At 41.2% G+C, this 14,059-nt stretch overlaps 1 protein-coding gene across 1 annotated transcript in view; it reads right to left on the bottom strand.

Moving 5' to 3' along the window:
- Nucleotides 1–5,036: 5,036 nt before the first annotated feature.
- gpr107 (G protein-coupled receptor 107) overlaps nt 5,037–14,059 on the bottom strand; it is a 31,604-nt gene continuing 22,581 nt past the window's right edge. Inside the window, exon 18 of the mRNA XM_024381625.2 lies at nt 5,037–6,375. Coding sequence (XP_024237393.1) covers nt 6,285–6,375 — 91 coding nt within the window. The 3' untranslated portion in view covers nt 5,037–6,284. The remainder of the gene's footprint in view (nt 6,376–14,059) is intronic.

Below are 14,059 nucleotides of genomic sequence, written 5' to 3' on the forward strand. Positions count from 1 at the left end.
AGCTCCAAAAGTATTGGGACAGCGAGAAATAATGAGGCGTGAGAAAGTCACAGAGACAAACATAGAAATGCATCCAACAATTTGTAGAAACATACACTTAATATTATCATTGCGTGCTAGGAATATGGGACCAAATACTAAACTTTTGACTACTTTAATACACATAAGTGAATTTGTCTCAATACTTTTGGTCCCCTAAAATGGAGGGACTGTGTACAAAAAGTGCAGTCGTTACTAAACGATTCACCCGATATGGATGAAATACCCTCAAATTAAAGCTGACAGTCTGCACTTGAACCTCATAGTGATTGTATCATTTCAAATCCAAAGTGCTGGAGTACAGAGCCAAGACAACCAAAAATGTGTCCCTGTCCCAATACCTGTGAAGCTCACTGTATTTCAAAAATGTTCCACCTTTGTAAGTAGGTCACTGATAGAACAATGATTTAAAGGGGTTATGAAAGAGACTTAAAGCTACAGTGACACCTTATGGGGGGTCATTGTGTATCATGCTACTAGACGAGCTCAGATTTTTTAGGAATGGGCATTTTACATTTGGCATAGGCCTATGTTGTATCATATAATGTCATATGTTGTTCAAATGTATTTATAAAGTCCTTTTGACATCAGCAGATGTCACAAAATGCTTAGTGCTTATGTTGTATGGATTCGCTGCAGAAAATCATAGTTTTTTTTGTTGCCAGATTGAATTTCTGTTTACACTGGCAGATTCCAGCGATAGACCATGATACATCTGACAAACAGCTGCCTGTCAAAGCCAACCGGTTATTGCTGCAGAGGTTCTTATCATTGGGGAGAGGCTTTACGGCTCGCAACTGAACTGATGAAGCTTTGCATGTTTCATGGCAGGAACACAGTCCTCACCACGCGACATGACGAGAGGGACAGTCCATCTTTGTCATTGAACCACTTGCCCGTGGAGAAGCCTCAAATCTACTAATCGCCCTCTCCAAGGGACCTGGCTTGCATGTGTAACATGTGGAATATGGACCCGGGTCTCCCACGGGAGCAACCAATGTCTTAGATCAGCGTTTCCCAAACTCGGTCCTCGGGATCGCAAGGGGTGCACGATTTGGTTTTTGCCCTAACACTACAAACATAGTTATGTTTATTTTTACATATTTATTAACTTATTTACCGGGATATCTTCCGAACTACCCACATTGCAGTATTTCTCAATGTCATATGGAGGATCTACTCTGTGCTATTGAGTTTGTATGCTAGCTCTGTAGCTAGCTCAAGCAGGCTAACATTAGCCACACCTCATGCTCTTCACAGACTTTGTGGCTGTATTATCTAGTGGGAATCCTTTGGTACGTTCTTGCCGTGGGCTCAAAACGAATAAAATACAATTCATACCTGCTTGCTCTAATTGTGTAACGTACCTCGTAGGTTCTCCTTTTTGTTTTGTCAACTTTTCGGCATGTTCTCTGTGAAGTAGGCTATGGGACTTTTGTAACTTTTTCCATCTTGGCTAAGTGCTAGACTTGACTGACATCTGAAATCTATCTATTTTGTATTTAGCTATTGCATTTTCCCTGAGTTGTGTTGTGTTAGTTGTGTTCTAACTGGTCTCCAGTAGTTGGGTTCTAGCATGCCGACCGTAGCCGGGCTGACTGGCTAACTCATTCTGATGTAACGTTAGCAGGCCGGTAGGGTTAACATTAGGAGGTTAGTGGGCCTAACTTTAGCAGGCTAGTTGGCTAGCAACCTTGCAAGTTAATTTGTAACAAATTCATAAAGTATTTGCTTATAAATTGGCTGAAAATGTTATTGAAACCAGTAGTCATGAGTGCAAACAATTTGGTTTAATTTGGAGTCATTTTTGCTGGAGTTTACATTATAGCATTATAGGGAACAGGCTGGCTTGCCGGGTCCTCCCTATTACATCACACATTCTTCGGAATTATGATCGGTTTTAAGTAACTCCAAAAATAGAAATGTGAGGTGTAACATTGTATTGGGACTTTTGATGTGTATACTAATGCAAATCCATATGTTACATGTGGTTATGTTTATGCTATTTACCCTTTAATCCAGCCTGGCCAGGAAAGAGGCACAGCTGACAATTGACACTACTTTGCTGTGGTCTGAGCTGGTTAAGCAGCCTACCACACAATTAGTGTGCCTTAAAAAGATGAGTACACACACTTTGAACAGAAAGAGAGATGAGCAAAGTAGGGTAATCCGAGAATAGACATGCTCATCTTGAAATAGAGTTTGTGGGGGAGGGGGGCATTAAATGTTGGGTTGATGTAAAAACAAAATGCATATTATATGATGGCATATTTTTGCCTGTTTAATGGGTAAATAGCCTAATACAAGAGGCAAGTCTTGAGTATGTTTGGGAATGCATTTTAATTCAGTTATTTCAAGAGATTAAATGAAAATCATGAGAAGTCTATCAGAGGGTGCCTTCAAGGGCTCTATACTAAATATGAATGCAATTATGTAATAAAAATGTAATTGAACCAAAATAGACCTACAAGAGAATGTAGGCTGCATGTTGGTCAAGGTGGTCAAAACTAGTACATTTGACTGCATAGCAAGCTTGGAGCAATATTGAAGTTTCAAGCCATTCAAATCAAATCCAAATCAAATGTATTTATATAGCCCTTCATACATCAGCTGATATCTCAAAGTGCTGTACAGAAACCCAGCCTAAAACCCCAAACAGCAAGCAATGCAGGTGTTGAAGCACGTTGGCTAGGAAAAACTCCCTAGAAAGGCCAAAACCTAGGAAGAAACCTAGAGAGGAACCAGGCTATGAGGGGTGGCCAGTCCTCTCCTGGCTGTGCTGGGTGGAGATTATAACAGAACATGGCCAAGATGTTGAAATGTTCTTAAATGACCAGCATGGTCAAATAATAGGTCTGGGACAGGTAGCACGTCCAGTGAACAGGTCAGGATTCCATAGCCGCAGGCAGAACAGTTGAAACTGGAGCAGCAGCACGGCCAGGTGGACTGGGGACAGCAAGGAGTCATCATGCCAGGTAGTCCTAAGGCATGGTCCTACGGTTCAGGTCCTCCGAGAGAGAGAAAGAGAATTAGAGAGAGCATACTTAAATTCACACAGGACACCGGATAAGACAGGAGAAGTACTCCAGATATAACAAACTGACCCTAGCCCCCCGACACATAAACTACTGCAGCATAAATACTGGAGGCTGAGACAGGAGGGGTCAGGAGACACTGTGGACCCATCCGATGATACCCCCGGACAGGGCCAAACAGGAAGGATATAACCCCACCCACTTTGCCAAAGCACAGCCCCCACACCACATTATAGACATAATATAAGAAAGAAATTTAAACATTATTATTTCAAAATTATCTTCGTGCTAGACTGGGCTCTATTCTGTAGGCCTAGCCTATGGACCCTGCCAAAAAGTGTCATTTTCAAAAACATGTTTTTGTTGTTGTCAAATGTTTACCTTACTTGCTGTTCACCTCATCAAGCTCACCTCTTCATTAATTAAAACAAAATAGGAACTTTTTAGGCTTTGGACAGTCTTCGCCTTTGAAGCAGATAATGTGGGTAGGCATATTCATTCATCCCTTCTGCACGGTCAGTGCCACCTGTCCTGTCGGTGCCGACTCTTGTCCCTCTCTGTCCACTTCTGCCAAGTCGCCAACTGGCTGAACTGCTCTCCGGCTCATCTTGTCTGACATGAAACACCGATACCGAAGTGACTTTTTCGTATCAGGTTAGGAGAAATTTACACAGCAGGCTAAGATAATTAACATAGCAGGTTAGGAGACTTAAATTAAGTTTAGGAAAAATGCTCTCAAAATCACTTTATATCAAAGTGGCTTGAAGTGAGTGTGTCCCCTAGTCTGACATCACGTGGATCCTTCGACCCCTTCAATGGGACTCCCTAAAAGTATGCACCATGGCTCTTCTATGGAAAAGGCCATAAGGACACGGCTGACGCCGAACGTAATCTGTGTCCTTATAGTCTCCCCTCACTTCTATACAGCTACAACCGCAAGTTACCTTTCATAGCAGGTTAGGAGAACATTTACGCAAACCCTAACTCTTTTCTTAACCTTAAACTAATTCTCCTAACCTGCTACAAAAAATTAACTTCCAGTCCTAGCTGTATCGAAGTGGCGTGTTTTAATGGAATCTCCCCTTTCAATGCCATGCAAAGGTCGCATGACCCGTTCTCTCATTTCTCGTCTCATTCGAAAAGCAATACCAAAATACATGCATTTGAATAAATTCAAGCATAATGGACACCTATATTTTTCTTGATATCAGGCTACTACAGAATCCGCAATGTGTAGGGCTCATGTTAAACAAAGATGCTTTATTCAAAGCAAATTGAGAAAAAAAAAGCCTATTCGTAATTAAATACTTTTGGCAGATGTTTACAAGGATAGACGACTAGCAATGTCCACTAGACTTTTCTATTGTTATCTACTTTGCAAAAAGTGATTTGGGTTGGTATATAGGTCCGTTATCTGTCATTTTATCAATGTATACATTTTGTGTATATATTGTTTTTAGTTCTAACAAATCTGTAAAACTGCTTTCAGTGGCACAAAACACAGGAAGTTGGTGGAACCTTGAGATAATGTTCTTGTGGTAATGGCTGGAGCGGAGTTTGTGGAATGGAATCAAATACATCAAACGCATGGTTTCCAGGTGTTTGATGCCCTTTCATTTGCGCCGTTCCGGACATTACTATGAGCCGTTCTCCCCTCAGTAGCCTCCTGTACATGGCGAGAGAGCAGTCCATCCGAATTGTGCTGCCAGACTAACCAACCTCCCACACATCTCAAGCCTGTCAATGTATTATTGAAAGCATCCATCTGTCTCCCTCAAACGCCACAGAAATCAAAAAAGCCAAGAAACAAGAAACAAGAAAGGGTGGGCGAGGGCTTTTGTTACATGCCTCTCTTCCAGACCCCCTTTTAAACATGTCCCCATCAAAATTCTAATTGAGCTCTGAAAATGTGATGCATTTAGGGACAATTAATAAGACAGCTTTAAAAACAAAAGACGTCAATTGAGGATCAAAAAAGCCTTTATGAACAGAGGATAAAGTATTTACATGGTTGTTCATCTCCTTTTGTAATTTAATGATATATGGAGTCTTTAAACAAACACAGCTTATGTGCAACATCAAACATCAGCAAAAATAATGATCTATCTCCCATTGCTTTCTGGTCTGGAGGCCAATGTGTTTTGCATTACTGTTATATAAACAAAATATAGACATAGCAACATCTTGATCAACAAATAATGGCATCATCGGTCAATATACCCCTCTCCGCCACTGAAGATTTGGTCTTCCGCTTTGGCCATACTGACTTTAAATACATTTATCAGTCACCTCTGACCATATGGTTGGTATATGGAGAAGTAAAAGTACATCAAGATATTGGATATTCTATATGGCGCCTCAGTTTCTCAAGCAGTTAGACAAGTTTCATTGCTACCAAAAATAAAACTTGACGGGCCAATGGATTTTTCCCTGAAAATGACTTGCTGACAAAACAAATTGCAACCCACAAGCTAGACTCACACGAGGCAGGAAACCTTGACCCAAATGGGCATCTGTAAGCATCTCACAAACATAAGTCACAGTACCACTCCACTGCAGATGAAGCACCACAATTTAAGGAAGAATAGGGAAAACAGCAATAATCTGATGCACAACACAAATAACTTAAAAAATATATTTAAAAAAGTGATCCATCAGTTTGTGAGATGCTGTATTTCATTAAAACTATAAGTTAAATTTTTCCACTTTATGGTTTGCAAGAAGGGATAAATAAATATAGTGTTCTTTACCACTGGGTTTTGACATTGTCTCATCAGAATGTATCTGGTTGTGAGTGTGTGTGGCAGATGGCGAGTCACAGGAGATATCATGCTGCATGTACATTAGAAAATAAATAATAACAAAGATAAATAATTACCAAGCACAGCAGCCTCAGTGTATCAATTAAAACAGACAAGGAATTGTGGACTTAGTTACTTGGAGTCCCCACATTTCCTTCACTCTAACATCAAAGGATAATTCTGATTCAGAGGGTCATTTCATTGATATACATTAACATACACATAGATACAGTTAGAACCACCATTGTTAAACCATAGTTGGGGGTTCCCCAGTTAATATTGGGCTGCTACCCACACAAGTGAAGTGGGTTAAGAATTCATGTCTGGGCAATGAGTGTCCGTCGCCACACTTGTGACCACATAGTCCAGAAACGCTGTATTTGGCTGAGCTGGGGTACTACATCTCCCATCAGGCCATGCTCTCCCGCTCTTCCGTCGGTCCATTTGCACTCCTCTTCACTTTCTTCACTCCATCCCCCATCGCCGTTGAGGTCATTATTCTGAAGCGGCAGCAGAAAAAGGCATAGGATTTAGTCCCCCAAATATATATTTTGTTAAATAAAAAAATGTCAACCCTGAAAACCTCCACCACATCCCAACATTCAGTACAGATGGAACAAGCATCTTGAAACATTGGTCTAACTTAATTTGGATTGTCCCTTTGGATAGTCCCTCACCCGGACAGCTCAGGACCATTGGATTTGGATTAAGTACTATGATAAACTGGCCGCAGACCATTAAATTACCCAATTAACTAGGTTTATTAACCATCCCTAGCCACCCAACCAGCATAAGAAACAGCTGCATGTTGCAGACAGTTGACATTTAATAAGATAATCAATCACCGTATTCTTATTGGCAGACTCAACAGCCTTGGTTTCTTTAATGACTGCCTCGCCTGGTTCACTAACTACTTCTCAAATAGAGTTCAGTGTGTCAAATCGGAGGGCCTGTTGTCTGGACCGCTGGCAGTCTATGGGGGTGCCACAGGGTTCAATTCTCGGGCCGACTATTTTCTCTATGTATAATAAATGTCGCTCTTGCTGCGGTGATTCTTTGATCCACCTCTACGCAGAAGACACCATTCTGTATACATCTGGCCCTTCTTTGGACACTGTTAATAAACCTCCAAATGAGCTTCAACCCCATACAACACTCCTTTCGTGGCCTCCAACTGCTCTTAAAATGCTAGTAAAACAAAATGCATGCTCTTCAAACGATCGCTGCCCACACCTGCCTGCCCGACTAGCATCTCTACTCTGGACGGTTCGGACTGATGTGGACAACTATAAATACCTAGTTGTCTGGCTAGACTGTAAACTCTCCTTCCAGACTCACATTAAGCATCTCCAATCCAAAGTTAAATCTAGAATTAGCTTCCTATTTCGCAACAAAGCCTTCACTCATGCTCCCAAACATACCCTCGTAAAACTGACCATCCAACTCATCCTTGACTTCGGCGACGTCCTTTACAGCCTCCAACACTCTACTCAGCAAATTGGATGCAATCTATCACAGTGCCATCCGTTTTGTCACCAAAGCCCCATATACTACCCACCACTGCGACCTGTATGCTCTCGTTGGCTGGTCCTCGCTACATATTCGTCACCAAACTCACTGGCTCCAGGTCATCTATAAGTTCCACCTTATCTCAGCTCACTGGTCACCATAGCAACACCCACCCGTAGCACACGCTCCAGCAGGTATATTTCACTGGTCATCCCCAAACACCTAATTTGGCCACCTTTCCTTCCAGTTCTCTGCTGCCAATGACTGGAACTAATTGCAAAAAAAATCACTGAAGTTGGAGACATATCTCCATCATGAACTTTAAGCATCAGCTGTCAAAGCAGCTTACCGATCACTGTAGCTGTACACAGCCCATCTGTAAATAGCCCATCCAACCAACTACCTACCTCATCCCCATATTTGTTTTTCTGCTCTTTTGCACACCAGTATTTCTACTTGCACATCCTCATCTGCACATAATCACTCCAGTGTAAATCGCTAAATTGTAATTACTTCGCCACTATTGGCCTATTTATTGCCTTACCTCCTTAGCACACACTGTATACAGATTTTTCTATTGTGTTATTGACTGTACATTTGTTTATCCCATGTGTAACTCTGTTGTTTTTGTCGCACTGCTTTGCTTTATCTTGGCCGGGTCGCAGTTGTAAATGAGAACTTTTTCTCAACTGGCCTACCTGGTTAAATAAAAGGTGAAATATATGTGTGAAAAAAAAAAATCATAATCTAGGCATCCAAATCAAGGCTTACCTCTAGGTAGAGTTTGACCAAATACCTGCCTCAAGCACACAAAATGGGAGTACCATCTAAAGAACCCGAAGGAATTTTTGAAATATTCAGAATGTTCCACTTTCTTTGAAAGCCTCCTCGGGCTGCTCCACAAACATACAGCCCATGTTTAATTCATACGGTGTGTGGTCCCACTTTGAAAATGTCCCTAACACTTAGTGTATGTATTTAAATGGTATAGTATAAATACAGATTGCGTATAGTCCTCCAGTGTGGGATTCTTTATGTACACGAGGGTGTCCAGGTCTCTTTTGATGTAGATCTGTGTGTCGTCAGTCTAACATTAGAAGTGAACACCATTATTTTTAACCCACCTCCTGTGTTCTGGTCGAATTGGAGTTCTCTCTGAAAAATGTAGTTAATCTGATTGTCATAACTTTGTCCACACAGGACATCTGAATATAAATACATTTTGATGATTTTCATTACATTTCGGGTGTTTTGTTTAACTTTTTTACAGCTGTGGTGTTCCCGGTCAAAAATGACCAGTCATTACAAGTGAATGGGTGAGACTACAATTAGTGTATAAAATTGAGTTCAGGCACATGCCCATTCATCAGATGGACACACTAGCTCTCCCAGACCCCCACATGCATGTGTTTGAGCGCACACACACCTCACTCCCCTTCTTGGCTTCCATGGCAACCACCACAGGAACCTTTCCTCAATAGAATCTTTCCCCCCACGGGAACCACACCTGTTGGCATTCTCACAATCACAACATTGTTTCTATAATATATCCAACTTTTCTCCCAGCTCTGGTATATAAAGCATTTTTAAGGCCTTGCTCACAATTCATTCTGTGGCAGCATAATGACCAAATGATACACTGTATCTGAGGATCTTGATCATATCTTTGATCATGACACTGGTGAGGAGAGTCCTTGTTAAACTTTGATACAAAGTAGTATGTAATAAATAGCACAATACGTTTCATCTGAGTATTTGTTATAGTCAAAATAATCCATACATTATGCTTTTTTTTAAACTCAAAAAGAAGTTGTATGAACTCAGGTCAATGAGGCCTACAGGCTATAAATAGCAAATAGAAGTTAAAAACTTGCAATGTCCACAACAACTTAAGTTGACAATATATGTATTATTATGGATTTAGAATCAGCTATAATGGGGCGGTCATTTTGGACCAGGAAGACAGAATTCATTAACATGAAACAAACACAACAGGAGGGCAAGAGACAAGAGAGAGCATGTAGATTATTTATAGAATGGGTCTTAAAATAGAGCCTTGAGGGACACCACATGAGATCCCACAGTTGGGCATAACCCATGGCAACATATTGTATATTTTACTCTGATCACATAGGAGAAACAACCAAACTATCTTAGTTTAATGCACTTCGATGAGCCACTAGAAAAAAAACAGTTACAGACTAGGTCATGCATATAACAAAACAGTTGTAGGGAAGTTCCTGACCTCCAGAGAATCAAGGCACATTACCTGGGCCCATATTCATAAAGCCTCTCGGAGGAGTGTTGATCTAGGATCAGTTTTGCCTGTAGATTATGATGAATGGACAGAGGGGACCTTAAAGCCTCTCAGAGTATGAGTGGTTAAGAATACAGGCCTCCATTTCATTTAATGAAAAATATATATAATTTAAAGTCCTCTTGAGAACGCATAAGCCATATTTTCTTGACTTGCCTCAGTAAACATGTGTACTGGGACTGACAAGATGTATTGAATGCAAGTTGAGTTGTGGCTGGAATAATCAACGCAAGGCCAAGAAAGACATTTCAAAAGCAACCACCACCACATTATGTTTAATAACAGCTTGGAAGAGAAGACATCTTCGTAAACCCGGCAGCTGAGTCAACTATATACCACACTCCTTTTCAGAACATCCACTGAAGCCCCGCCCGTCAGGAATAAATAGGGGGAAAGAAGTGTGTAGAAAATGTGGAGCCCGAGTCTGTGTTTGTGTGTGTGTATGCTACAGTATGTATTTGAACACAGTTTAGCATGCATGACAACAGGCATTGGATTTGTTTTTTGTGTACATGTAAACGAGTCTGTATGTTTGTATTATACGGCCCTGAGTTTAAAGTCATTACTGTACGCTTGTGTGTGTCCACTCCCCCTTCAGCTCCTGGTCTGTGGGTCTGGTGCCAGCTCCCCAGGCGAGCGACCCAATTCTGGGCATCCAGGCCGGCGAGAGGAGAGCAGGACGCTAGAAGCCGGACAGGAGAGGGAGGGGGAGGACGGCGCAGCCTAGACCCAGTTAACCAGCTGCACCTGGCACTCCTGCTCCTTGCCCCAAATAGTTGAACCTTTGTCGCGCTCCATTGCTGTAGCAGTCTTGCTAGGTGTGCTATAGGCTCATTATTCCACCCAGCCAACTCCTGGCATTCAGGCCCTAATCTCTCGTGGACAGATGAACCTAACATAAATGATAGCAGCGACTGTCAACAGACTGAGATATGACAACTAACGAGGAACTTTGGTCTAGTACGCAGATCTTTTTGTTGTGAATCATTTGGACAAATCACGATTTCGCAGGTGCTCACATCTTTCGAATTTTGGAAAGAACATTGGGTCCATACACTTGCAGAGTTTCCGTTTAAGGGAGGTGCTTAATATATTTTTTAACTTGATTAAATAATTGATCTGACCAAATTACATAAAATTTTTGTTCTGGGTTTACCAAGATTATTTCAGGCCCTAAATCAAGAATGATCAAATTTCTTCCTAGGAGAGCTACAGTTGTGTGTGCAGGCATTTCTGTGCATTTCCCCTTTGCAAAGATAAACCAAGAAGCTGATTAACCAGCATGATCTTTACACAGGTGCACCCTGTGCTGTGGACAAAAAAAGGCCACTAAAATGTGTAGTTTTGCCACACAACACAATTCCACAGAAGTCTCAAGTTGAGGAAGCGTGCAATTGGCAGGTTGACTGCAGGAATGTCCACCGGAGCTATTGCCAGAGAAATGAATGTTCATTTTGCTACCATAAGCTGCCTCAAACGTTGTTTTAGAGAATATGTCAGTACGTCCAACCAGCCTCATTACCACAAACCAGGTGTAACCACATCCGGCTTCTTCACATATGGACAACAAACACAATTGCATTTTATCGATGACAATTTGAATGAACAGCGATACCGTGATGAGATCCTGAGGCCCATTGTAGTGCCATTCATCGACCGCCATCACCTCATGTTTTAGCATGATAATGCATGGCCCCATGTCGCAAGGATCTGTACACAACTCCTGAAAATGTCCCAGTTACTCCATGGCCTGCATACTCACCAGACATGTCAACCATTGAGCATATGTGGGATTCTCTGGATCGACAGCATGTTCCAGTTCCTGACAATATCCAGATACTTTGCACAGCCATTGAGGAGTGGGACAACATTCCACAGGACACAATCAACAGCTTGATCAACTCTATGCGAAGGAGATGTGTCACGCTGCATAAGGCAAATGGTGGTCACACCGGATACTGACTAGTTTTCTGATCCACGAACCTACTTTATTTATTTAAAGTATCTGTGACCAACAAATGCATATCTGTATTGCCAGTCATGTGAAATCCATAGATTAGAGACTAATTTATTTATTTCAATTGACTGATTTCCTTATATGAACTAACTCAGTAAAATCTTTGAAATTGCTGCATGTTCCGTTTATATTTTTGTTCAGTATATATAATTCATAAATACAGCTGGTTCTGGGAAGTGTTTCCAAAATCCTATTTGGCCGCCTTGGGTGAGATACAACAGTCTACACAGAGGGAGGTAGAGAGAGAACAGGGACCAAGGACACATGGTACACTTTGGATATAAAGAACAAAAAAAGGAGAGAAAACAGGTAGAAGAGCCTGGAGAGAGGTGGAACAAGGGAGGAGGATGAGTGCGGCAGGCTCCATTGTGACCTGGATGGAGAGATGAAGAGAGAGAGAAATGGAGCGGGAGGGGAGGATGAAAGCTCGGGAGGAGGGCGAGAGGACATTGATTAAGTATCTCAGGGACGTCGACATACTGACACTCTAAAAACAGATTGAGTAAAAAAAAAGATAAAAGCGTCTAAAATAAGAAAACGGTAGACAAGGTGAATGGAAGCAGGTCTGCTGGTGTACTGTATGTAGGTTGGAGCACCAAATAGCCATGTTCCTTTTAAAGTGGAACTGACAGCATTTTAACTACTTTGCAGATATGAAAACAGACAAATCATAATATTAGTCAAAAACATCAAATTCACGGTTTATGCTTCAAAACCAACTTCATAAGAGGTTTTAAAAATAGATTCTATTTGGATCAAAATTCCATGACGTACAGTAAGGTATTGTTGGCAGAATAGATGATTGCAGTTCAATGCATGAGTAATATAATTCACCTATACATTTCTTGGTAGTCCAAAAAATATTGTTATCAGGTTGTAAATCACAGCTGGCCTGGTACATTGTTTGCTGCCGGGATGCACCGTTTCAGTTACTCAATATTCTGGACAAATACAGATGACTGTAACTAAGGTTGGGAATGTCAATACACTCAAACTAGTAAGGGAAATGATCACAAGTCAGTCATAACGTGGCTAATAGACTAGCGTACGTGACAAACAAGGCCCATGGACCGAATATAAAATATCAGTCAACAGTTGAGTCATCTACTTTATAAAATTACAGCCTGATGCACTCGCAACTTCAATTGTGCTACTTTCGTGTGTCCCGTTTACAGCATGCAGCAGTGGGGAAAGTGTACAGACATACCACAGTCCTAGCTAGGCTACTAAAACGCTGACTTGGTTTTTAAAGCTAGACAATTAACCAAATAACACCATGCAACAGGCATGTAGGCCTATTACAAAAACATTTGAGCAGTAGCCTAGGTTGGCTACTCAACTAGCTACATTTTGAGTTCACCATACAGAAATGCTGAATTCAACCACACCGGTGATCCATTCTGTGCAAAAAAATTTACACATTTAAGTTTTACATGGACCTATAGTTCCATTTGTGTTATTAAATACTTTTCGATTAGGGTCACAGCAGATTATGCACATTTGGAAGCATATCAGCAGAGGCTGGACAAATATAATTTATTTCTTGTTTTAATATGTTAAAATCCTATATACACAGCATCATGTGGACATTATAAAAGGGCCATTTTTTACAAATAAAACAATGACCATGTTCAGGTCACAGTTTAACGTTTTGTTGTAAAAACAAATAGGCCATGTCTGGCCCGCAAATTCGTTGTCTTTTTTAAATTTTTTAAATGGTCTGTGCGCTGATTGACTTTTTAAATTTAATTTTTAACCTTTATTTAACTAGGCAAGTCAGTTAAGAACAAATTCTTATTTTCAATGACGGCCTAGGAACAGTGGGTTAACTGCCTGTTCAGGGGCAGAACGACAGATTTGTACCTTATCAGCTCGGGGATTTGAACTTGCAACCTTTCCATTACTAGTCCAACACTAACCACTAGGCTACCCTGACTTTGACACCCCTGGCTAGCTAAAAAGCCGGAGCATAACATTAGCTAGCTAGCTGCTGGGAAGATGTTATAGGAGGAGTGGGTGAGTGACCGACTTTTTCCCCTCATCATTTTTTATTGGCTACAGCTAGAGATGCTGCAGGTGTCATTTGGTTAGCGAGCAAGAAATGTTCAATCGCTTTGCTAGCTAGCTTGCTATGCTGAACTTGAACGACTTATCCACAGTTAGCATCTCTTAGTTGTCAATCAAATGTTTTTGGCATCGATCAAATAAGCGGGCAGGGAAGTTCCCATTCAGTTGTATAAACATGGATTGGGACAAGCATGCATTGGCAGGCAAGCTGCAGAAGGACGAGCAGACCACTAGTCCCCATCATCAGTGCCATTTTGACGGCTAACTAGTTGAA

Source organism: Oncorhynchus tshawytscha, linkage group LG20 (assembly GCF_018296145.1).
Source record: "Oncorhynchus tshawytscha isolate Ot180627B linkage group LG20, Otsh_v2.0, whole genome shotgun sequence".
Classification (NCBI taxonomy): domain Eukaryota; kingdom Metazoa; phylum Chordata; class Actinopteri; order Salmoniformes; family Salmonidae; genus Oncorhynchus; species Oncorhynchus tshawytscha.